The sequence below is a fragment of the Lampetra fluviatilis genome, chromosome 72 (assembly GCF_964198595.1).
Source record: "Lampetra fluviatilis chromosome 72, kcLamFluv1.1, whole genome shotgun sequence".
Taxonomy (NCBI): domain Eukaryota; kingdom Metazoa; phylum Chordata; class Hyperoartia; order Petromyzontiformes; family Petromyzontidae; genus Lampetra; species Lampetra fluviatilis.
The window spans coordinates 1266078-1292558 of record NC_136346.1 but is presented as its reverse complement, the minus strand read 5'-3'; the positions used below and the strand labels follow the sequence as shown (position 1 = coordinate 1292558).

Below are 26481 nucleotides of genomic sequence, written 5' to 3'. Positions count from 1 at the left end.
TGTGAGGGCCAGTGGTGGGACTCTGGAACTCCCGGCTCTACGTCCTTGTGAGGGCGAGTTCCAGAGCGTAGCCAGAGTAGTGTATCTAGGCTGTGTACCTAGGCTGTGTACCTAGGCTGTAACAGAGTAGTTGGACTGTTGGAGTGTTGGAGAGTAATTAAGAAGTTACCTCTACAAGTGTCTCCGGAACCCGTTACACAGCTACAGCCAGAACACTCAATATTGTTTAACTCTTAACACAGTTTTTTATTAGTTTAATTAGTTTTTATTAATGTATTTACAGGTAATTTGCTGATAGCTGCTGAGATGAAGGAAGACACTAGCATTCTTGTGCATATTCGAGACAAAGACTGTGTCTCTGGAGGTGCGATACCACAAGTCCTGTTATAGACAGTACACCAGGTTTTTGACAAAGTCTAGTGCATCAGTTACTGTGACCTCAGAAGAGCAGTGAGTTAGCAATATTTTATATTAATAAATATTAATTAATAATTCCCTCACATTTTCACATTTCAAAAGTAGGAGGTTGGCCCGTGATTTCACCCAGCTGGTGTTTCACTCCCCCAAGAAGCGCAACATAAGTGAGATGGTTTTCGTTGAGACATTGTCTGCAGATAAGCTGATAGGCTACCTCATCCATCAGGTACAGAAACAACAGAGTCAACTGAGGTAACTAGCGAAAGTGACTGTGAAAACAGGGCTAGTGCAAAAGCTGGTCCACAAAGACCAAGTTCAATGGCCTCCATCAATACTGCAGAGGACACGAGGACACTTTACAGTGCGGCATTAATATTAAGGATGCTTCTTTGTGACTCTCCCGGTATGAAATGCCCGTGGCCACCCACATCAGATGACCTAAATGTGAGCGAGGCAAAATCTGTCGTTCCAATTGAACTATACAATCTGATTTCCTGGATTATTGGTGCAACTGAGGAACCAACACTGGCCCATTATGTTGATATTCCAGATGATTTGACCCTAAAAGTGATATCTATCTGTCAAGACATTGTGTATCTTGCATCTAAGGGTCGGAGGCAGACCCCTAAATCATTGTGTCTTAGTCTAACGGTTCGCCATTTAACAGGTTCATCACAAATTGTGTCACTTCTAAATAGACTAGGACATTGTGCAGCATGGGACACAGTTGTCAGTCTAGACACTAGCCTTGCCCAACTTCAACTAGTAGAAGGCAGAGACAAAATACCAAAGGGATTCTCAAAGAAGGTTCCTACAATACTTGTGTAGTATGGTTCCAGGGAGACTTGACACGTAGTTGGAGGCACACGCTTATTTATTAACACCAGCACGTAACTCGGAAGCTTACAGTAACTGAAGGGGTATCGGCACCTTCACCCGTCTAGCTACGGAACACAACAGCCTAGCTCACAGCTAGCTTACACCTAGGTTACGGCACCCCGAATACCCAGACCCCGCTCTTAGAAGAGCGTCGGTTCTGGGCTCTGGGGGCCACGCCGCTGGCTTGCCTGGTCGGTCCTTAAAAGGACAGCGATCCCAGGGAGTTCCAGGGCCGGTCTAGCTGGTCTTCTTTCTTCACTGGTTACAGCTTAACACTAGACCCAGAGCCCTTCGGCTCATCGCCTTAAATAGCCATCTCCCCCCGAGGGGAGGGGCTGTGGGGGATCCCAGCGTACGGCGAGGACGTCGCTGCGAGCACCTGCTCCGCATACCGACGTAGCCACGCCCATTGTGTTTGTTTGCCACCCGCGGCAAGTCTAAATCAGGCCGTCTAGAACGGCTACAACGGCTCTACATCACCCCCCCCCTGTACAGCTCGCAGCCGTCCCGGCTGCAACAAAATAGCAATAAAGATGCATCCCCCCCTTTGAACCCGTGTGTGCCTCACAAATGTTTAACAACAACAACAACAACAAGAAGAAGAACAAACCAACACGACGCACCCCGACCGAATAAATACCCCATCCCGTAAAAACAACATATATACAAGAACCGAGGGCGGTCGCTCGCAAGGGTCGCGTTGGCGGCCGGCCTCACAAAAGTCTACGCGTTCTGGCGCGCGTCCTTGCAGCGGGGCCGTCACAAGGGACCCCTCTGGTTTGGCCAGTGGCGGTTGTTAGCAGTCCGGGTGTGAGGGTGTCCGGCTCCGCTGCAGAGTGACCCCTGACCCCCCCGGGAGGGGTTGGCGGTCGTGAGCGTGTCACTCCTGGTGCGCCTGGAGGTGGAACAGACGGTGTTAAGTCAGATGACAGCAGAGAAGTCGTACTCCGGGAGTCGGTGGACCCCTCACATGATTGGCCACGCGTGTGTGAAGTAGGAACATGGGGTGCAACGAACAGTTTTAACCTGGAGGGGTGCACAAACCACCGACGTTTCCCCCATCGGATACGCACACATTGTGGGCGCAAAACCTGCACCACCTCCATGGGCCCCCGACACGGCCGCACCAGTTTAGACGAGGTTGCTAGCGGGATTTGGGGACAGTGCAACCACGCCTGGTCACCCGGCTTCCACTGAAGCACGTGCACCCGAGCCAGCCTGAGCCTCTCATTTGCCTTCTGGCGGAGTTCAGAGTTCTGCATGGCCGCCTCCCGCGCCTCTGTCAATTTAGCGACGTTGAATTTCACATGTTCGGCCAATTTGGATTTACTATGCGGCGTGGAGATCCGCAGCTGAGTCGGAACAGGTGGGTTAGGCTCGCGGCCATACATTAGGAAAAAGGGCGAAAACCCGGTCGCCGCATGGGGAGCCATCCTGTATGCTGCCAAAACCCCCGGGATATGAAGGTCCCAATCGGTCTGGGATTCAGACACCTGCTGGGACAGCATGGACGTGATGGTCCGATGCAGCCGCTCCACCATTCCGTCCGTTTGCGGATGATATGGGGAGATACGAATCTTTTTCGTTCCCAGGAGCTCGCACACCTCGTGGAGAAGCTTCCCCGAAAATTTTTTACCCTGATCGGTCAGCAGTCGCTCGGGAGCACCTTTGTCGAGGACATAGCCCTGGACAAAGGCCTACACGATGGCTGTTGCTGACTGATTGGTGAGGGCCCAGGCCATAGGCCATCTCGTAAAATATTCTACCCCGGTTAACAGGTATCTATTCCCCCTAGGCGTAGCGGGGAATGGGCCCAGAATATCTAGTGCAACGAGCTCGTTAACTCGGGAAACTTTTACGGACTGTAAGGGTGGGTTAGACCCCTTGGCTGGTGGCTTCCTTTGTGCGCACTGAGTGCATGACTCCAACAGGTCCTCCACATCCCTTGCCATGCCCGGCCATGAAAAATCTAGTTGGAGTGTGGCAAGGGTTTTGTGGGTCCCTAAGTGGAGGGGTCGCTCGTGCGCAGCCCACACGACCCTCCCCCGCAACGCAGAAGGCACCACCAGCCGGTGTCGACGGGATTTGCCATCCCAGTGCATGAGAAGGCCCTGGACCAACCCCCAGGAGTCGACATTTTCACCCCCCTGCACAATTCCCCCGATGCGACGGCGCAAAGCGAGGAGGGAGGTGTCCTCCATTTGGAGGCGCCCCCACTCCGCAACCGACAACCCCAGCAAGGAATCCCTCCCTTCTTGCTCGATAGGACCGGCAACGCAAGGCGCATCAGCGGCGGCTGCTAAAACCGAATTAGAGCTGACATTCGGAGGTCTGCAACGCCCTGAACCCAGAAGGCAAGCGCACTCAGAGGTGGGTGGTAACCGGGACAGAGCGTCCGCGTTGGTGTGGCGAATGCCCTTACGATAGGTAGTCGCAAAATCGAAATCCTGAAGGATTTCCAACCATCGAGACAATTGTCCCGATGGCTGTTGAACCCGCAAAGCATACTGCAGCGCCGCATGATCTGTGCAGACGGTGAAACGCCGACCGTACAGATATGGGCGGTATTGTTGAATGAAGTACACGATTGCCAATAGTTCCCTACGGGTAACGCAGTATCTTTGTTCCGCCGGAAACAACACCCGACTGCCGTACGCAACCACATGTTCCACGCCCCCAATAACCTGGGAGAGAACGCCCCCGATGCCCGTGTTGCTTGCGTCTGTATCGAGCAAGAAGGGTTTTGTAAAATCGGGGTAACTCAATGGCGGAGCCCCGACTAGGGCGTCCCGGAGCGAGTGAAAAGCAGCGTCTTCCTCCTTACCCCAATGAAATTTGACCCCCTTAGCTGTCAAGGCATGTAAGGGTTTTGCAATGGTAGCGAAATCAGCGACAAACCGGCGGTAGTATGATGCGAATCCGATGAAACTCCTGACCTCACCCACCAAGGTGGGAGTCGGCCAGGAGCTAACACATTTCGTTTTGGCGGGATCAGTGGCAATGCCTGAACGGCCCACAATGTGACCCAAATAGCGCACCGATTCGCGGAGCAAGAAACTCTTCTGGGGCTTGAACTTCAAATTAGCAGCCCGCATCTTGAGAAAAATGGCACGCAACCTCTGGAGGTGTTCCTCGAATGTTCTACTAAAGACGATGACATCGTCTAGGTAAATCAGACACGAATCCCACTGCAAGCCAGCCAGAACCAATTCCATTAATCGCTGAAAAGTTGCCAGCGTGGAATGTAATCCCATCGGCAAGCGATTAAATTGGAAAAGGCCCTGCAGCGTACGGAAAGCAGTTTTCGGTTTTGATTCGTCATCCAGAGGGAGCTGCCAGAACCTGGACATTAAATCCAATGTGGAGAAGAATCGCGCCCCTGCCAGGGCATCAAGCGATTCATCCATCCGGGGAAGCGGGTATGCGTCGGCTACAGAAATTTTGTTAAGCCGACGGAAATCCACACAAAAGCGCAATGATCTGTCGTGTTTTTTAACCAGAACGATCGGCGCGCCCCAAGGGCTGGTGGAAGGCGATATGATATCCGCAGCTAGCATGTCGTCAACGGCCGATTTAACATGCTCCTTTTCGGCGGGACTTAACCGAAAGGGATTTTGGCGGATTGGCGCGCTGTCACCCGTGTCAATATGGTGTTTCAGCAATTTAGTACAGCCAATATCGTATTTATTTAGACTAAAAACGTCTGAAAATTCGCGAAGGAGGACTCGAAGTCTCTCACGCTGTGGACCGGACAGGTCCACCGATCCCGCGCAAAGCGCATCGAGCCACCCCTCATCACGATCTGAATGCGGTAGCAAGGGCGAACCGGCGCTCACCTGAGCAACAACCGGTTCCTCACGAGGCACCGGCGTCGCGTGCGCGAGCACGGTCCCCTGAGGAACCACGGCCGTTCGCGACCCCACATTGAGGACCGCGATGAAGGGGTCCTCGTTCCCTTTTACCAGGGTCTGGGCCGCTACCAAGTCGGGTCCATTGACCCCGGCCCTCGATGGTCCCAATAGAACCCCCCGATCCCCGACGCCCTCCGCAAACGGCCGGCGCAGCCTAAGAGGTACGAGCATTTGAGCTCCCGGCGGTACGCGTACCGTCCTCGCGACCAGCGCCGGTACCGTTGCAAACGCCGCATGGACAGTGGTAGCGGGGGATAACAAAAAGGCCATACGTCGCCCTGACGGGAGTTCAATGCATCCTTGGTCGATTAGTATATGAATGGGCATTTTTGCCAAGAAATCCGTCCCCAACAGGCACGGAACCGCCAGCGAGGAGGAGACCAATATCGGGCCGGATAATTTAATGTCCCCAATACAAATTTGCGCGCGGATCTGTCCGATAATGCCCAACGAACCCCCATTAGCAGCGTAACATGGGACATCAACAGGGAGCAAGGGACGACTTTGAATGGGGAGAATGTTGTAAATCAAATCGGACACAATAGTCGCCGATGCTCCCGTATCAATCAAGACTCATACCTCGACCCCATCAATATGTCCCACAACAACTGACGACCCCGACGACGCGGCAACAACACGATGAGCCAACTCGGACCACTGGGTCGGTTGGACCGCACACCCCCCGGAGGTACGTTTTGGCGTGACAATGGATAATTTCTGACCCCCGTTAGTTGCGGTGTGTGAGTGAGTGGCAGGTGTGTGTGTGGGCCAATCATGTGGGGTGCCACGACTCGCCGGATTTTGCTGGGGAGACTTGGGTCGAGGCGCGACGTCCTGGCGAGGCGTCGCACCACGCTGCCGAGGAGCCCGGCATCCCGAGGCCACACAAAAACTGAAGACCTTTAGTGACCAAGCAAAGACAAAGAAGAAATCTACAGCAGGCAAGGAAGTGATTCTACGTGCCGACAAGAAACTATTCTCCAGATTACTCGTCATAGGTCAAAGTAGACAAATTGACCTGCGGGATATTCTGTCTTACTCCTTGGGAACCGTGTCATATCCTTTAGGCAGTGCTGATGGTTCACTTGCTAAAACAAACAAATCAACTCTTATGGATTTATTGGAAACCAAAGGTGGAGACTGTTTAGTTGACAAAGTTCCGACAGATGGAGCTATTCTCTTTGATGGCATGGCAGTCATTCAAGCCATTCGGTCAATACCAAGTACCTTTGGGGAGCTTGCAGAGACCATACTGCAATACATAGTCAAACTTGCTCTGATACACAACTGTACACGGATAGACTTTGTGATTGACCAGTATCCAAAAAGGAGTATTAAAACCCTAGAACGTTTCGATTTAAAGCTTTCGTGACTGCAGGGATTCATCTTCTTGGTTCATTCGGTAAAGTCACGTAGAAGGGAAGTAATAAAATAATAAAAATAAAACATAATAAAAATAAAACATAATAAAATAATTCTCATGACGTTCCGGCCACAACGCAAGCAGCCGTCCTCAGGTAAAGACCAGGTCTGTCGGGGAGACAGCGTCTGAATGGAACGGTCACGTAGAGCTGGTGGTGGTACAAAACTGGTGAAAATTTATGGACGGGATCAGAAGACACCAACACAATGGAAAAAGTTTCTATCAGATGGAACAAACAAAGAAGCACTGGCAGAATTCCTCTATGCTGTGTGGCGAGAGGCTGATCTTACCACTGTGGGAAAGGACTTAAGCTTGTACAAAGCACATGGAGACCTGTGTCACTGCGTGACTGTAATGGTGGGTTTACATACTCTCAGTGCTGTTGAAGATCTGACATGTGATCATGAAGAATGTGACACCGGGGTGTTTTTACATGCACAACATGCTGCACAGGAACATCAAACTGTAGTCATCAAGAGCCCTGATACTAATGTGGCAGTGATTGCTTTAAGTCTGCAGCCAGATTTACCATGTAGGTTGTATTTTTTCACGGGGTTTGCAATAAAACAAGGCTCATTGATACTCTCAGTTCTTTCGTTAAAGTCACGTAGGTAAAAATGAAATTAAAATTAATAAAAAATAAAAACAACAAAATCACGACGTTTCAGAGGCAACACAAGCTTCCGTCTTCAGGTAAAACTGTCACAGCAAAAAAATCTGAGTTTCACCTGAAGACGGAAGCTTGTGTTGCCTCCGAAACGTCGTGATTTTATTTTTTTTATTAATTTTAATTTCATTTTCACCGACGTGACTTTACCAAAAGAACTAAGAGTATGAATCCTTGCAGTCACGAAAGCTTCAAATCTAGAATTAAGGCTCATTGACTTAGCTAAGGTGTCGTCAGCTCTTGGCACAAGTGTCTGTTTGGCACTTATTGGGATCCATACCTTCTCAGGTTGTGACTCTACAAGTGCCTTTTATGACAAAGGCAAAATAAAGGCATTTTCTGTTGCTTGTGAGAAAGAGGAATATCTGACTGCTTTTACAAATCTGGGTAGCAATTTTAACCTAGACCAGTCTACCTTTGAGCTACTTTGCACATATGTGTGCCACCTGTATGGCCAGTCATCTGCCGAAAATGTGAACGATGCAAGATATAAAGCATTCTGTATGGCATCGTCAGCTGTTCCAAAACTATCCATGCCCCCGACAAGTGACACCCTGTACCAACACTGCAAAAGGGCAAACTACCAAGCAGCCATAATGAGACATTCTCTGAAAAGGTATAATGTGTGCCCCTTCACCCGTTGGCAATGGATGGCACCTCGATGATGGTGAGTTAACAGTGACCTGGTTGACTAGAAATCCTGCCCCTGAAAGTGTGTTGCAGGCAGTCCACTGCAGTTGCAAGCATAGCAAATGTGAGACTGGAAGATGTTCCTGTATGTCTGCAAGACTGTCTTGTACTGATTTATGTCGGTGTCAAAATTGTGCAAATGTTTTACAGGAAACAGAAGAAAGACCTACATGGGATGATGGCTCTGATAGTGATAGGGATGATACCAATGAGTAAATATGCGCTGTGTTATAATTTAAGGTGATTTTGAGCTGTAAAGAATCTGTGGTAGAATTGTAATTTTTTTTGGCAGCATTCCAAAACAAGTGGACAGTGTAGCATTTCGAGTTATTTCAGCCAACTTGGGCCAAAGTGTGCTTATATTTGTATCTTTCTGTGATTACACAGTACCTACTGAAAATTTTGATGTACAAAACATCACAGTTTTGCTAAATTTAAAATGTTTATGTTTAATTTTGCTTAATGCCAATCCATGAAGTTGAAGCATATTTTCTACAAATGTGCCATATTTCATGATCGACATTCACACTTGAGTATATAATGCACCAAAACCTGTCTCAAGTGTTTAGGTACATGTATAAGTGTCAGTTTGAGAGATATTTGGTGTTGCTAAAATGTATATAAATAAGGTTACAAACAAAACCAGCAGCATAAGATTTTCGTTTTTTCCAATTCACAATTATATACATTTATGGATTTTGAAAAAAAAACTGCAGGGTATTTTGCGGAGAACTTTTAACATAAAGTCGAAAATGGTTTTGTCTATGAAAAAAATCATTTAAAAAGTAGTTCCCAGGTGTGGGAACGAAAATCATTTTCTAGCCACTTTTTCCTAGTTCACCTTACGGCCTAATAAAGCAGATCAGCAGACACGACATCTTTTATTTATCGATCTCTCCACAAAACAAAGGAATGTTTAACAGAACTATAACTAGCAACAGACTTCTGGGAGTGCGTCATTGATTCAGTGCAAGCCACCTGTGGACCCTAATTGGTGCACAGCGTCTCAACAGCAGCCGGGCTTGCTTCAACTGATAACTTCAAACATCCAGATGTTAATCAGTAAGGAGCATTTCTAGTCCTAGTTAGACGAAATTTGTGTCAACACGTAATACCAAATTATAATTCGTGTTGTAGAGAATGTATCTCCTCTTCGTGTAACTTTTAAGTGGTATGCCTTGTAATTGATGAATGATCAGTGTGCTCCCTATTTCAAAGACAATGAGTTGCTCCAGAGGGAGATGCTTCCCGAAATCACAAAAATACCCTTTGACCTGTATCACAAGAAGAACGGGTCTCACCTGAGTTATCTGAAAGGCTACTTCCAAAACACACTCTTTGTCCTAACATCACTTATTCAATGTTTGACCCTTATAGACAAAAGGTTACATGTACGCACACAATCAGACAAGTATTCATTCAAAATTATTGACAGGCATATTAACAAAATTGAATTACTGCAATGAAATATACTGCATTAGGTTACATCCGATTAACAAGAAGCTAATTTAAAAAATATGCACCGTCTACTTAACAGTGTATGTACAACATACTAATGCACCATTCAAAATAAGTCGGCCATTGCATGCTGGCATCTGAGTCAAAATTTAGCAAATTCTAAACATTACCTACAAACTCCACAACCAAGATGCCACATCAACCATCGCCCCCTACTGATAGGCTCTTGTCCACATGCAGGCCGGTGCAAGGCCACCACCTTGTGCCACACAGGGGCAGCTGCTACTTGGGATGCTCTTCAAGTGTTTGAGACTAAATACGATACAACACTCTGAATTGCTGAGCGATTAAGCAAGCACCATATAAATGCAATTATGATAACATAGCGAATGCTTGGGAGCTTATTGGCTCTCGCTCCTGGTTAGAGATCTACCCAATCCACAGGTCCACAAAGACTGGCCGCTCTTCTTCTGCAGATTGAATCTAGGAACCGAGTGTTCAACTTCACATTCTTGTCATTAAAGGCCTGTGACAAAGGTGCATCCATTGGAGCGACATCGTCTCTGGCTTATATATCTACCGGGTCTCCATTTGACTTGGTATTGTCTCGGAGGAAGTCCACCCACACCTCCACTTCCACAAACTGCTGGGAGTTGCCTCGTTCTGCCTCACAGTCAGAATTCTCCTCCTGCTTCACGTGGCCTCCATCGATGCGAAGGTCCGATTTTGGAGTTGAATCTTCATCTTCACATTTTACCTTCACTTCTTCGCTCTTCACCATCACTTCTTCACATTTCACCTTCACCTCTTCATGTTTCACCTCGATACCTTTAAAAGTGTCCAAGCTGGAATTTTCTTCCGGTTCTTGTTTGATGAGGGATGGGCTCATTGTAGCACTTTGACTTTCACAAGCTGATTTCAGACTCCACTCCTGGTGCATCTTCTGATGCTTGTGTGTTCTCTGGTGTACATGAAGATTTGATGACTGTGCAAACGCCATCCCGCACGGAGTGCACCTGAAGGGTTTTTCTCCCGTGTGTGTTCTCTGGTGTATTACAAGAGTAGATGAATGTGCAAACGCCTTCCCACACACACTGCACTTGAAGGGTTTCTCTCCCGTGTGTGTTCTCTGGTGTTCTACAAGAGTAGATGAATCTGAAAACGCCTTCCCACACACACTGCACTTGAAGGGTTTCTCTCCCGTGTGTGTTCTCTGGTGTTCTACAAGATCAGATGAATGTGCAAATGCCTCCCCACACACACTGCACTTGAAGGGGTTCTCTCCCGTGTGTGCTCTCTGGTGTGCTACAAGAGCAGATGAAAGTGCAAACGCCTTCCCACACACACTGCACTTGAAGGGTTTCTCTACCGTGTGTGTTCTCTGGTGTTCTACAAGAGTAGATGACTGTGCAAACGCCTTCCCACACCTACTGCACTTGAAGGGTTTCTCTCCCGTGTGTGTTCTCTGGTGTTCTACAAGAGTAGATGACTTTGCAAACGCCTTCCCACACACACTGCACTTGAAGGGTTTCTCTCCCGTGTGTGTTCTCTGGTGTTCTACAAGAGCAGATGACTGTGCAAACGCCTTCCCACACACACTGCACTTGAAGGGTTTTTCTCCCGTGTGTGTTCTCTGGTGTGTTACAAGAGTAGATGAATGTGCAAACGCGTTCCCACACACACTGCACTTGAAGGGTTTCTCTCCCGTGTGTGTTCTCTGGTGTTTTACAAGAGCAGATGACTGTGCAAACGCCTTCCCACACACACTGCACTTGAATGGTTTTTCTCCCGTGTGTGTTCTCTGGTGCTGTGTCAAATTTCCAGGATGATCTGTGCTGTATGAACACCGGTCGCATTGTTGCCTTGTCGCACCGAGCTGCGCCGAGTGCCTTTGCTCCATCAGACCAATTCTGCAGAGGAAGCGACAGAGGAAGCGTCAGTTGCAGACAGAAAAAATATATCCACACCATCTACACGTCAGTATCGAGGCACAGAGGAATGCATATACACAGTCACACGTGACTTACACGTCTATACTTATTTATATATTCATGATATAGTGAAAAAGTTTCCCAAATTCATCACACGTGCTGTTATGGCACACAATGAGAGGGCAAATGGTCACAAATTTCGGCTGTCTGGCTACAAAAGGAATATTTATGAAAGCTAAATTCAGTTGACATAGCAAAAGGTGTTGAAAACAATATTATTTGTGTTATGCAGAAATGCATAAATTAATGTTCAATCGCAACTTAGAGGTGTGTTGTATATACAGACCTTTTCCAAAAATTAATATTAAGAATAATTCGACCCATTTTTTTATCCTTAAATAATAAATAAATGAAACCAACACTCAACTCCGCTACCCCTCAAACCACACCAAGCATCTGGAGGTCAAAAAAAAACATTAAACAACAAACTTCGGGTCAAAGAGGGGTTAGCAACTATCTGGAAATCTCCAGGCTGGCAGATGACCACATGACATGACCTCCCCGGACGTTTTGGACAGTTCACAAACAAATCTCCAGAGCACATAGCAGAGACAAACGGACGTTACAACTCGCATTTTCTTTAACGGTAAACGTTTGAAACTCGGCAAAAAGAACAAATCGACGTTATAGACTGCAGTCTATATTAGTGGCTTTATGATTACTTATTTTATTTCACCCTTATTCAACTCGTATATCATTTTGTATTGTATCTTTCTATCCATGTAACTTCACGAAGAGAACCAGGGAATGTGCATTCTGGTAGTCAAGAAAGAGAGGGCTTGGTTATATCTCCAGCCTCAGGATATCAAAATATAACTCAAAATAAAACACCGATCCCTGGTGACACAAACTTACAACAAAGCTTGGCAAAACCCTCGGAATAATGGTAACAACGAGGGGCATTACGAATCTTGGTTAAACATGAACCAAATGATAACCACGCGATATTAGACCGGGGGGCACTCACAAGAGATACAAGAAATAGGTCCAACACACACAAGACCAGATCATATGTATTCCATGGAATCAAAGCCTCCCCGGCCACCTTTGTCTTCCAACAATTTGACACAAACACATGGCAGCCATAAATACGTATCAAGGGTGTCTGGCCTCGAGATAACAAACACTACGAAGGGGGGGGGGGATGCAAACAAGCATAAACTTAGAGGGAAAACAGCCCGTCCGGGGTCATCAAGGGAAGGGGGGGGGGCATTCAGGAGCGGCCGCGGAGAGAGGACGGTGACAGAGGGCATCTGTTTTTTTTTCTCTCGCAAGAGACGCACAGAGAGGGGAGGGAATTTCAGATATAACCAACGACACAGATTATGCAATTCAGTCTTGCAAAGGGGCAAACTCCGGGGCATGGCCTCGAGATCAACCATGGGTGTCGTGTCTCGTGGAGAGAAGGGACGATGTGTTGTTAAGAGCTGAGTTCGGCATGAACTGACAAGAGTATCGCTGAAAGTTTATTCTACATTCATCCTGTTTTGAGTCACTTGTGGAATGGAGGGTTTGCGATAAGTTGTATTGTACCAAGCTATCAGAGTTGTGTAAGAGGTGTGCTAATACAATTTACAAGTTTTGAGAGTCAGTGATCCAGCCAGCGATGAGCAGCTCACAGCAGGAGCCCTCTTGGAAGAAGGGCGGAGAGCACGAAAGTTGAACAACGACAAGGCGAAGCCCCGAAGTGAGGGCGGGAGAGGCAGAACTGAATGCCAGTGCAAAACTGGCAGCTGCACGCCAAGGGCGAAAGCAAGGAGAGAGAACGGAGCAGTGGAAAGAGCCAGACCCAGTGCAAGCCCTGAAGTAAGGGCGGGTGTCCGTGTGAAGCTGGCAGCTTCACGATCAAGGAGAGAGCAAGAGAGAAAGAGTGACGAGCGACGACAAGCAATCAACCTGGAGAAAGGGTGGAAAGCGGCAAGCATCGACCAAGCGAGCATCGCACAGGACCAGCAGTAGAGGACAAGCTGCAAGCGCAATCGTGCATCGCCAGAGAGCACGGAGCAGGAGAGAGAGCGCACAACCAGCGCCACCAAGCAAGAGTGTCGGCACCGGTAACCAGCAGACGAGCGACGAGAGCCATCGTGCATCGCCAGAGAGAACGGAGCAGTGGAAAGAGCCTGAGCCAGCGCAGCCCTAAAGTAAGGGCGGGTGTCCGTGTGAAGCTGGCAGCTGCACGATCAAGGAGAGAGCATGGAGCAGTGGAAAGAGCCTGACCAGCCACCCGTGAGCAAGAGTGTCAGCGCCAGCGAGAGCGCCGTGGGTTCGACCCACACACACACCGACCAGCACCAGCTGGGAACCAAGGCAAGAGTGAGGAGCGGCGACCAGCAGACAAGCTGCGCGCGCTATCTGACGACGGAATCATCGCGCACCGCCGACGGCGAGCATCGCGCCAACTCAACCAGCAGTGGAGAGAGCTGCAACGCCAAGAGGAAGAGCGCCGTGTGTTTAATACACACACACACGTACACACAGCTACACACGCACACACACGCTGTCCCAGCGGCCCTGCTGGGAATCCGAGGTATTTTCAGCACAAGGAACTCCGTATCGCGTAATCCGCCAAGTCAACAAGTGGCAAAGAAGACACATGCACACAACACGCATATCGGGACGAATAAGATGAAAAGCATTTACTGCCCATTGAGCTACGTGGATACGGTCGTTCAGAATTATTCGTTGATTGCATAATCTTGCCAATGAATTAATTGACGTATACTTTTGCTTTCGGGAAATGTTTCTTTATTGCCGTTCGTATGAATATCGTCTCATGCATGTTTAAGGACGTTTTCCTATCGCCGTATATGCTCGCGTTACTCTGAGGAATTAATCGAATGTTCTGTTACCCAGTTGACAATGTAATCATTGAGGGTTAAATGTACGGATCAATGAGAACATCTCCAGGGGTACTGTGTTGACAATTCCAAGCATAAGAGTTCGAATATTAGAGTGTTATGTTTTTGGTTAGAAATTAAAATTGCTTAACACAAAAGAGTCCGAGTGGTGCCTTCCTAAGTTCATGCGTAATAATCTCAATTATGAGAACTGTATCCTGCGGTGAGATTTTAATTTGGAGACCTGACATAAAACACGAAGACATAATCAGTAAATGTTAAAACGAGAATAATTGTATTATCCCAATTGTATTATCCCGATTGATAATCCGACCCTAGACAACGAAGATAAGCATAATTATCATAACTGCATACATTAGCATAATTGTATACATTTGCATAACTTAATATGATCACCTCCCTAATTAGCATAATTTCGGGTAATTACACATTTTTCATATTTTCATTTAATTTGGATTATTTTTTTATTAATTTTTCAAGACCCAAAATATACAACAGGTATGAAGCCAGCCAGGCTCACGATGTCCTTGAATGCTGGGATGAACAGATCTGACTTCAGCTGCATGTGTGTGATGTGTTAACTTCTTGACTGTTTCCATTCTTACAAAGAGTTCCAGAGGAAAACAAAAATAATCTACTGCTTTGATATAACCTCCGTGTTCAAGAGAGTGAATAGACTTTACTGCAAACACAAACTTGACACTGTCACGCACTGGCATGGTTCACAGGTGGTGGTGTGTCCAGACACACGCCTGGCCACCTTCATCCCCTCAGTATTAATGCTTCCTCACTCCACCAAGTAATTCATTGAGGATCAATCAACATCGCCGAGGCTGCGTGTCTCTCTCTCCCTCTCTCCCCGTGGTCGCGTAGATTTCCCTCCGGATCCCCCGGTTGTCCCCATCTCCACATGCAGAGAGTGAACACCGCCACGCGTCTAGAGTGAACACCGCCACGCGTCCAGAGTGAACACCGCTACGCGTCCAGAGTGAACACCTCCACGTGTCTCGAGTGAACACCGCCACGCGTCTAGAGTGAACACCGCCACGCGTCCAGAGTGAACACCGCCACGCGTCTAGAGTGAACACCGCCACGCGTCTAGAGTGAACACCGCCACGCGTCTAGAGTGAACACCTCCACGCGTCTAGAGTGAACACCTCCACGCGTCTAGAGTGAACACCGCCACGCGTCTAGAGTGAACACCGCCACGCTGTTGACGAGCCTTACGAGAGAGAGAGCGAGGCTCTACCTCGGTACACAACAACAACCACCACAACCACCACCGCCACAACAACTACCACCACCACAACAACCACCACCACAACAACAACCACCACCACAACAACAACCACCGCAACCGCGATGAGAATTTCTCACCTCGGATTTCAGTGCACAGGCGGAGCGGCAACTTCCTGGTCCCTCGCGACGTCACGCGGCAGCAGGTGACATGACGTCACTTGCAGGGTATGATGACACTCCCCTCCCACAATGAGCGGCTCTCAACTCGCGACGACTTTCACGATTGCATCATGTTAATGAGCCGCCAGTTACCGGGCGTGGCTTTGCCCAAATAAGGATTGGCACTGGGACAGATATCGGCAGCGGCCGAGCGGAGGTGACGTCACGTTCAAGAGCGCGGTGGTCGGGGTAGGTGACATGACGTCACTAGCGAGGCACACCTCCCCCTGACGTTTGACACCAATGAGGTCACGCTGCACGGTGGCGTCAGAGAGCGGGGTCAGAGTTCAAGTTTGTTGACAGAAGGGGAAAGGCAGTGTCGACTCGTCCTCAAACGAGTACCCGGTGCGGTGTGTCAACATCGCCACTAGGGAGACAAAGGCGGCCGGACGTGGTGCTGGCCACCCACCCCCTCATGTGCCGTGACGACCTCCATCGGTGCTGCTCGCTATGAGCAGCACTTTGTAGATGTTGTGGCTTAGCTCTCCAACACATCGCTGGCGACACGATGACATTTTCACGTCCGTAAAAAGAAAATCGCCATACTAACCGATGCCGTTTTTTGGCAAAATTGTCCCAATTTTCCTAGCTTTATTTTTCAACGAAAAGTACATTCCTTGGTTGTGTTTAGCCTGAGTAGCCTATATATTACGTTAAAAAGTGGGGAATTTCATGCATGAAATTTTCGAATATCAAAAAGTTAATCGGCATACTGTGCCGATTTTAGGCCAAATAAGCCCAACTTTCACAGCTTTATTTTTGGGCGAAAGTTAATTCCTCTATTGTATTTACCCGTAGTATGCTATGTATTAGATTAAAAGTGGAACAATTTATGATGAAATGTTCACGTCCCAATATGGAAAACCTATGCCGTTTTTGGCCAATAATGGCCAAATTTTTACAGCTTAATTTTTCAACAAAAGTGCAATCCTCGGGTGTGCTTAGCCTTAGTATCCTATATATTACGTAAAAAAGTAGTACAAAGGCTCTGACATGGCTGTCTTTGATAATTGTTTTTTTACCCTTTCATCTGGCAAGAAAACTGACACCTTTTTTAAATCCTTTATATTAAATTCGCTTGCTTGCTTGCGTGCTTGCTTGCTTGCTTGCGTGCTTGCTTGCTTGCTTACGACCGTGCAAATCTTTCGGTCGTTTTTTAACCCACTTCCCGTGATCCAATCGAGCTGACATTTTCCACACAGACTCGTTGTGCGAGACAATTAATGTTCGTGAAAAAAAATTCCCAAAATTTTATACTTTTTAGGCAAAAACATTTTATTTTACATATATTCAAATAGAACTCATTCATGGCTTTGGCTGAACGTCACAGTGTAAGAGCCCAGAGCGTAACCCCTCCACAGGCCGTGGCGGAGTAGCGCAGTTGGTAGCGCCCTCGCTTCCCATGCCAAAGGTCGCGGGATCGATCCCCGCGTCCTCCACAGGCGAATATATTTTAAAATTCTTTATATTAAGTTCGCTTGCTTGCTTAGGACCGTGCAAATCTTTCGCTCGTTTTTTATCCCACTTCCCGTGATCCAATCAAGCTAACATTTTCCAGACAGACTCGTTGTGTGTGACAATTAATTTTCGTGAAAAAAAATTCCAAAATTTTACACTGTTTAGGGAAAACAAAATAAATATTTAATTACGGTGGCAGACAATCATCTGACCCATAGGTGGCAGCCATCTCAAGCCAGATGACGAGATGACTCTAGCCGCCACGCATATAAAGGATTTATAGTGAAAAACTTTGTTTTTACGGGTTTACTTGTTACAAGGAGTCATGTTTGCATAGACCACAATACCTGCAGTCATAATGCAAACAAAAAACATAACTTTGATAATGTATGCAACTGTCCTTAAAGTTGATTGGTCCACACCCGAGACAGCTTTCCTTAGAGCCTAGTCTCACATGGTGTTGGTGCGCCTTTTGGTGTCATGTGGTCCAACACCATGTGAGACTAGGCTCTAAGGAAAGCTGTCTCAGGTGTGGATCAATCAACTTTAAGGACAGTGCATACATCAGAGTTATGTTTTTTGTTTGCATTATGACTGCAGGTATTGTGGTCTATGCAAACATGACTCCTTGTAAAAAAGGTGTCAGTTTTCTTGCCAGATGAAAGGGTAAAAAAACAATTATCATTTTTTACTGGCAAATGAGGTTCCAATGGTGTAAATGGCTGTCTTTGCCTTACAAAACAGACGGGCAAAGTATGCATGACCCAAAACCTTTTTTCCAACATACATCAGCAACAATGAGGCCATTTGCTGAATTTTTGACTTCCCCATCCATGACCGTCCCCCCACAGTCATTCATTTGGCACTTGACCTCCAAAATGGTCAACGCATCTACGTCACCAAAGGAAATGCCCAACAACAGGCCCTGTCCAAGTGACCCATTTGCTGCCAACCTGCTTTACCATTAAGTTCCCTCCTACTATACATGGACTGCTAAAAAATTGGAAGCGAAGTGCTGCTGACGGTGAATCGGATGCCTTAAAACGAGTCTACACAGTTCATCCCAACAATCAGCAGTGCTACTTTCTCCCAATGCTTCTCCATGTTGCCAAACGGCACAACTCTTTCCAAGACCTATGAACAGTGTTGTCTGTCAAACATACAGGGAAGCTTGCAATGTTCGTGCAATTCTTGCGCATGATCACCATATTCATAAAGCTATGACAGAAGCTTCTGTTGGTCAGTCCCCTTTCCAACTGACATTGCTCTTCTGCATAAATCTTCAAGTTTGCAGCCCATCTAACCCCATGGGACTCTGGCAAAAATACAAAGAGGGCATGAGTGAGGACATCCTCCACGGAGCTCAATAACAAAATACAAACCTGGACGACAACTTTTCTGATGTCATCTTCAAACAGGCCCTCATCCTCCTTCATGACAAACTGCACTCCATTGCTGGAAAATACTTCACGTCTATGGGACTACCAACACCCTACAGCAGACATGGGCAAAGTACGGCCCGCGGGCCGTATACGGCCCGTTGGGCTTTTTAATCCGGCCCGCCGAACTTATCCAAATATTATTATTATTATCTTATATATAAAAGTTTCCGCGCGCTCGCGCTTGTGGGGGATTTGGCTCTCGGACGGTGGGCTGAACGTTGAAAAAAATTTGACGGGCGGCACGCCCCGTCCGTAAACTTTAAAGTAGTTTAATTAACGCATTTGTGCCGTTTATATTATTAATTATTTACTTATTGCGCGCCGTCGACCCTACCAAGTGACGCCAATTGCGTGGGGGGGCGGACCCTGCCAAGTCATGCGCGTTCGCTTGAGCTCACGGGGGACATTTTATTTTACGCGTTTAACATGGAATAGATATCCAAATCACGCTGTCGATTTCTCTTCACAGTGTGATGTCCTCTTCCCCCCCCACCCCAATACGTGCAGTTACTGATATAAAGTCCTTACATATTAATTTCATATTATTAAAGCGGTTTCATAGTATTATTCTGGCGAGGGCGGGGGTAGCGGCCCAGCTCGCAGCCTGGCAATGTCTCACCTCCTCCAGCTTGCCAATCTAGGCGAGGCCGCGGGCTCTGCACGGGACGAGGCGTCACCACGCCAATGTAAAGTACAATTTTATTCAATCTTTCGCTAAGAACTCAGGTTTATTGTTTACTATTATTAAACAAATACGTTTACAAATATTACAATGATAATGTTTGTGTGCACATAAGAACTCTGCTTCATTCTGTACTATTGAAGTACCGGTAAGTACGCTGGACACCCAGGTTGAGGCACACGTATCTTTATTACAAGTTGTCGGTACAGGACAGCACTAGAGGGGGTAGCGGCCCCCTCACCCGGATAACTGGGGATACACCCTAGCTAATCCTGACCTACTCCCAAGTCCTCCACTAACGGGCTAGGGGAGGCTAACTGGCCCGACACTGGTGAATCGGGCTACGGTCTCCGGAGTCCCAGGGTACTGACCCTGGTTCACGGAACCACGCCTCTGGCTTGATCCTCCGCAGCCCTGACAAGGGCGGCGTCGAGGGGAGTCCAGGGCTTCTAACTAGGAGATCTTCCTTCTTCCTCCTTCGTTCCCAGACTGAGCCACGAGCTCTCTCTGTCCTCCCCCTTTATACCCCCCGTCAGGATCACAACCCCCCAGGCTGCCTGATGCGGACGTCGCTGCGGGCACCCCACCCCCGTGTACTCCCGGAGCTCCGCCCACTGTGTTTATTCCCCGTTGGATCCCATGCACCTACAGCCCTCCCGTAACAACCCTACATCACTCCCCCCATTACAGCTCGCAGCCGTCCCGGCTGCAACAATTCCAATAAAGGAACATTTACCCCTCAACCCCGTGTGTGCCTCATTTTTTTCAACAAAATGCAAATTGAACAACAACAACAAGAACAACAAGAAGAACAAGCACACCCCCGAAGGGAATGTCCGACGCACCCCCCCCCCCCGTATAAATACGAAATCCGTAAAAGCGCGTATATACAACTAGCCAGGAACTCCCCCAGCACACACAGCACACCCACGACACACAACGCACCCACAACACACACACCCCGCCCACACACACAACACAACACACACAATGTGGCAGGAGCGCACCACCGACGCAGCATACAGTAACCATGACACGTGAAATAAAAAAAAAATTTCTTCTTTCTGTATATTATAAGAGTCTGCGCATCTTAGCGCGCGTCCTTGCCGCAGGCCCGTCACACGGGGCAACCCCGGACGGCGGACCATCCGGTGGCGGCTGTCCCTTTCGAGATGAGGTCGCGATTGAAGTGGCGCGACCGTCGGCATCACCCGTGTGGGTTGTAGGGCATGAGCCCGTCATTCCCGGTGCACCTGTGGGTGGGACAGCCGGCAACACATCAGGCGAGAGCAGCGACGGACCCTCCGAGTCGGTCGACCCCCCACATGCTTGGCCCCGCGCGTGTGGAGTGGGCCCTCGCACCGCAACAAACGGTTTTAGCCTAGAGGGGTGTACAAACCACCGGCGCCTGCCCCATTTGATTCGAACGCACTGAGGCCTCAAAACCTCGACAACCTCGACGGGGCCCCGCCACGGGCGCACGAGTTTAGAGGAGGTCGCGAGCGGTACCTGGGGACAGTGCAGCCATGCCCTGTCCCCCGGCTTCCACTGCAGCACGTGCGCGCGAGCCAGCCTGAGGCGCTCGTTCGCCTTTTGACGCCTGTCAGAATTTAGCCTCGCAGCATCCCGCGCCTCAGTCAGTTTGTCAAGGTTAAATTTAACGTGTTCATCCAATTTAATTTTACCCAGCGGCGCGGGGATCTGCAGCTGTGCCGGAACAGGTGGGTCGGGTTCGCGGCCATACATAAGAAAGAATGGTGAAAATCCCGTCGCAGCATGGGGAGCCAATCTGTATGCCGCTAGAACCCCTTGAATTTGTAAGTCCCAATCAGTCTGTGAGTCCGAGACTTGCTGCGACAACATAGACGAGATGGTGCGATGCAGACGCTCGACCATCCCGTCCGTTTGCGGGTGATAAGGAGAGGTTCGAATTTTTTTCGTTCCTAGGAGATCACAGACTTGTTTTAGGAGTTTCCCGGAAAAATTTCTACCCTGGTCGGTCAACAACCGCTCCGGGGCACCTTTGTCCATGACATAACCTTGGACAAAGGCGTCGACGATGGCTGCTGCCGACTGATTCGCCAGGGGCCAGGCCATAGGCCAGCGCGTAAAATATTCGACCCCAGTAAGCAAATATTTATTTCCCCTGGGGGTGGCGGGGAATGGCCCCAGAATGTCCAGTGCGACCAGTTCATTTACTCGGGAGACCTGGATGGACTGCAAGGGCGGGTTCGACTCCCGTGCCGGTGGTTTGCGCTGCGCACACCGAGGGCACGCTGCCAACAGATCAGTGACATCTCTTGTCATGCCTGGCCAAAAAAAATTCAGCTGGAGCAAGGCGAGAGTTTTCTGGGTCCCCAGGTGGAGGAGGCGCTCATGCGCAGCCCACACCACCTTACCCCGTAATCCCGAAGGGACCACCAGCCGGTGACGGTGGGATTTGCTGTCCCAATGCATGAGCAACCCTGCGTGCATGCCCCAAGCGTCGGCCTCACCCGTCCCCCGCCCCCTCTCCCCGGCGCGACGACGCAACACGAGGAGGGAGGTATCCTCCATTTGGAGGCGCCCCCATTCATTAACGGGCAACCCAAGCAGGGAATCTTTCCCCTGTTCCGCGATATCAATGGTGACCAATGTTTCGTCATTGGCGGCGGCCGCCAGGACCGGAACCATCATGTCCCCTGCCGGCTTGCAACGCCCAGACCCCAGGAGGCATGCGCATTCGGAGGCGGTTGGCATCCGTGACAGAGCGTCAGCGTTGGTGTGGCGAACGCCCTTACGGTAGGTGGTTTCGAAATCGAAATCCTGGAGGACCTCCAACCATCGGGACAATTGTCCCGATGGCTGTTGAACCTTCAGGGCGTACTGCAGTGCCGCATGATCTGTGCGGACGGTGAAACGCCGACCGTACAGATATGGGCGATACTGTTGGATGAAATAGACAATTGCCAACAGTTCCCTACGGGTGACACAATATCTTTGCTCCGCTGGAGACAACACCCGACTGCCGTACGCAACCACCCGTTCCACGCCGTCAACCACCTGGGAAAGCACACCTCCAATACCCGTGTTGCTCGCGTCGGTGTCGAGCAAAAACGGCCTAGAAAAATCTGGGTAAATCAGGGGAGGAGCCTTTACCAGGGCGTCCCGAAGGGAGCAGAAAGCAGCTTCCTCCTCCTGACCCCAGTGGAACCGAACCCCTTTAGATGTTAACGCGTGTAGGGGTTTGGCAATCGTTGCAAAATTAGCGACGAAGCGTCGGTAATATGATGCGAAGCCAATAAAACTCCTGACCTCTCCCACCGAGGTGGGAGTCGGCCAGGAGCTGACACACTGCGTTTTGGCGGGATCGGTAGCAATACCCGAGCGCCCTACGATGTGCCCCAAATAACGCACCGACTCGCGTAACAAATGGCATTTCTGGGGCTTAAATTTCAAATTAGCAGCCCGCATCTTTAGGAAAACCGCCCGCAACCTCTGGAGATGTTCATCAAAAGTTTTACCAAAGACAATAACGTCATCCAAATAAATCAGGCACGATTCCCATTGCAATCCAGCCAAAACCAATTCCATCAATCGCTGGAAAGTTGCCGGCGCTGAGTGTAAGCCCATCGGCAACCGGTTGAATTGGAACAGGCCGTGCGGTGTACGGAAAGCAGTTTTAGGCTTAGAATCATCGTCCAGAGGAAGCTGCCAGAATCCCGAAAGTAAATCTAGTGTGGAGAAGAATCGCGCTCCCGCCAAGGCGTCCAGCGATTCGTCCATCCGTGGGAGCGGGTATGCGTCGGCAACCGAAATTTTATTAAGGCGCCGAAAATCCACGCAAAACCGCAACGAGCCGTCCTGCTTTTTAACCAGGACGATCGGCGCTCCCCAAGGGCTGGTGGAGGGAGAAATGATGTCGGCGGCTAACATGTCATCAACAGCCGATTTGACATGGTCCTTTTCGGCGGGACTTAACCGAAACGGATTTTGGCGAATTGGCGCGCTGTCACCCGTGTCAATATGGTGACGCAGCAGGTGAGTGCAACCCAAATCATATTTATCCCGACTGAAAACGTCGGAAAATTCCCTCAGTAGCGTTCTAAGCTGTTGGCGCTCTGAATTTGTCAGGTCCGTCGATCCCGCACAAAGCGCGTCGAGCCACCCTTCATCGCTGTCCGAATGTGGGAGCATTCGGGAAGCAGTGCCAACATGGTTCGCGACAGGTTCCTCGCAGGGTACCGGCGTCGCGTGAGCGAGCACCGTCCCTTGAGGAACCACCACTGTCTGCGACCCCACATTGAGGACCGCGATGAAAGGGTCCTCGTCCCCTCTTACGACGGTCTGGGCCGGAATCAAATTAGGTGCACTAACCCCGGCCCTAGACGGTCCCAGCAAAACACCCTGATCCCCTACGCCCATAGCGAAGGGCTTACGAAGTTTCAGAGGCACTAGCATTTGAGCTCCCGGCGGCACACTAACTGTTCTGACGACAAACGCCGGTACCGTCGCGAACGCCGTCCGAGCCGCCGCAGGGGAAGGCAGGAAGGCCATGCGTCGCCCTGACGGAAGCTCAATGCATCCTTGGTCGATCAAAATCCGAATTGGCATTTTTCCTAAGAAATCCGTCCCCAGCAGGCACGGAACCGCCAGCGAGGAGGAAACGAAAATCGGCCCCGACAATTTGATGTCCCCGATACAAATTTGCGCGCGAATCTGTCCCATGATGCCCAGAGAGCCCCCGTTAGCGGCATAGAATGGGACGTTAACCGGCAGTAAGGGCCGGCTTTGTACAGGCAGAATATTGTAAATTAACTCCGAAATGATTGTCGCCGATGCCCCCGTATCGACCAGGATGCGTACCTCTACCCCGTCAATGTGTCCGACCACGGCCGACGACCCTGACGACGCGGCTACCACGCGATGGGCCAACACGGACCACTGTTTGGGCTCGATTCGAGTCCCCGCAGTGATCCGCGTTGGGCCGTCGCAACGCAACATCGGCCCCCCGTTCGTTGTGGTGCGAGAGTGTGCAACGGGTGGGTGCTTTGGCCAAACATGTGTGGTGCCGCGACTCGCCGGATCATGTTGCTGGAGCTTGGGAGGAGGAGGCCCGGCGTCCCGTCGAGGCGTCGTCCCGCGCTGTCGAGGCGAGCGGCACCCCAAGGCGACGTGGCCCCGAACGCCGCAGTTGAAACACCGCGGACCCCCCGGTGGAGACGATGGACGGTCGAACCGGCTTGAGCCGTCCCGGCCCGCCCGTGCTCCTTGCGCCTGTTGCCGTCGGTGGTCGACGGCGTAGAGCTCCTCCGTCTGAAGGGTGGCTGCAGCCACCGCACGCCCGGCCGATGCCCTGCTGGCTTTCCGCCGCAGGGACAGAAGGTTGGCGTGAAGGAGGCGCGCCGCCTGAAGAGAGGTCATCTCGGCGTCCTCCTGTGCGACGACAGCGATGTCCAGGTCGTCTGCCAGGAGGAGGATCTTCTCCGTGACCATCGCGTCCACGCCGTCGTCGTCCATACGGGGAAAAGCCGTTTTGGCCAGCGCCAGGAGGCTCGTCCTGTATGCCAGGGGCGACTCTTTTTCACCCCGCTTGCGGTCGTAGAACTGCTGTCTGCATTCTGCAGATGGTCCATAGACCCCAGCCAGCAGTTGTAGCGCCCTCGGCAGAGTAGAACGCTTCTCTCTTGGCGCCGATGTGAGGGCGGCGAGCGCGTCGGCGTCGAGGAGCGCCGGCAGCGCGCAGAGGGCTTCGTCGTCCGACCACCTAGCCATTTCTTGGTGGGCGATGAAGCGACGCTGGAAGCCGCCCCAGTCGCCCTCCGCGCCAACAAATTCCTTCAGCGGAGGTAGGCGTTGTTGCAGCGCAGCGTTCGCCTTGGAAGTCTGCAGGCTGCTATCCCCAGGACTCGGCTGTGCGTCGGCGCGAATGGCAGATGGAATCGCCTGTCGCAGCCATGATGACGTTCCCGCCGCTGGCGATGATGCGGCTGTCCCAGCGAGAGCGGTGTCGGACCCAAGGTTTAGCCCGGCCACGCCCTCTGCAGCTGCCGTGGCGATGGCGGGAAATTCAAAGTTGGAGTCTTCCGAAATGGCGGGAAGGCGCTCCGGTCGTCGACTCCCCTCGCCCCGTGGTGGACCACCAGCCCCCAGCCGCGTGATGTTTTCCAGCGTGGCGGCAGCGGCATACAGCAGCTCCGCCAGCCTCTCGTGAGCCAGCCGTAGCGCGTCTGGCTGCGGCCCCTCTTCATGCCGATGCCCCGGCAGGAACGCGTCAGGCCCCGGCTGTACCATGTCCTGGTGAGCCGTCTCGGGCTCAACGATTTCAGCAGTGTCCTCGTCCGGCACTCTGGCTCGAGCTGTCTGACGTGTATCCATGTTCGTAATACTTCTGACCCCAGATGAAGTACCGGTAAGTACGCTGGACACCCAGGTTGAGGCACACGTATCTTTATTACAAGTTGTCGGTACAGGACAGCACTAGAGGGGGTAGCGGCCCCCTCACCCGGATAACTGGGGATACACCCTAGCTAATCCTGACCTACTCCCAAGTCCTCCACTAACGGGCTAGGGGAGGCTAACTGGCCCGACACTGGTGAATCGGGCTACGGTCTCCGGAGTCCCAGGGTACTGACCCTGGTTCACGGAACCACGCCTCTGGCTTGATCCTCCGCAGCCCTGACAAGGGCGGCGTCGAGGGGAGTCCAGGGCTTCTAACTAGGAGATCTTCCTTCTTCCTCCTTCGTTCCCAGACTGAGCCACGAGCTCTCTCTGTCCTCCCCCTTTATACCCCCCGTCAGGATCACAACCCCCCAGGCTGCCTGATGCGGACGTCGCTGCGGGCACCCCACCCCCGTGTACTCCCGGAGCTCCGCCCACTGTGTTTATTCCCCGTTGGATCCCATGCACCTACAGCCCTCCCGTAACAACCCTACACTATTATGAAACTAATAAGTTGCCTAATACTCTATTACTATTATAATTTTCGTGTGCAGAAACTACATGCGTGTGCCTAAAGTCGATGTCTGTGTGTGTGAGTCCATATGTGTTTGTGTGCGTGTAAGTCGATGGGTTTCTATGTGTGTGGGTCCATGTCTGTGTGTAAGTCCATGTGTGTGTCTGTCTTTTTCAAACGGACAACGCCCCGTGTGTGTGTACGTACAAGTGT

General features: G+C 50.3%; 1 protein-coding gene across 3 annotated transcripts in view; it reads right to left on the bottom strand.

The window, feature by feature from the left end:
- Nucleotides 1–1286: 1286 nt before the first annotated feature.
- The window catches only part of LOC144953119 (uncharacterized), a 65811-nt gene continuing 40616 nt past the window's right edge, over nucleotides 1287–26481 (bottom strand). Inside the window, exons 1-4 of one of the 3 annotated variants that reach the window (XM_078883666.1) lie at nucleotides 15672–15755; nucleotides 10026–11355; nucleotides 6003–6107; nucleotides 1287–2191 (exon numbers count right to left, since the gene is read on the bottom strand). In XM_078883666.1, the coding sequence (XP_078739792.1) occupies nucleotides 2177–2191; nucleotides 6003–6107; nucleotides 10026–11345 (1440 nt within the window). In that variant the 5' untranslated portion in view covers nucleotides 11346–11355; nucleotides 15672–15755 and the 3' untranslated portion in view covers nucleotides 1287–2176. Of the gene's footprint in view, nucleotides 6108–10025; nucleotides 11356–15671; nucleotides 15756–26481 lie in introns of those variants that run through there. The other 2 variants (XM_078883664.1, XM_078883665.1) reach the window with 2 other exon arrangements.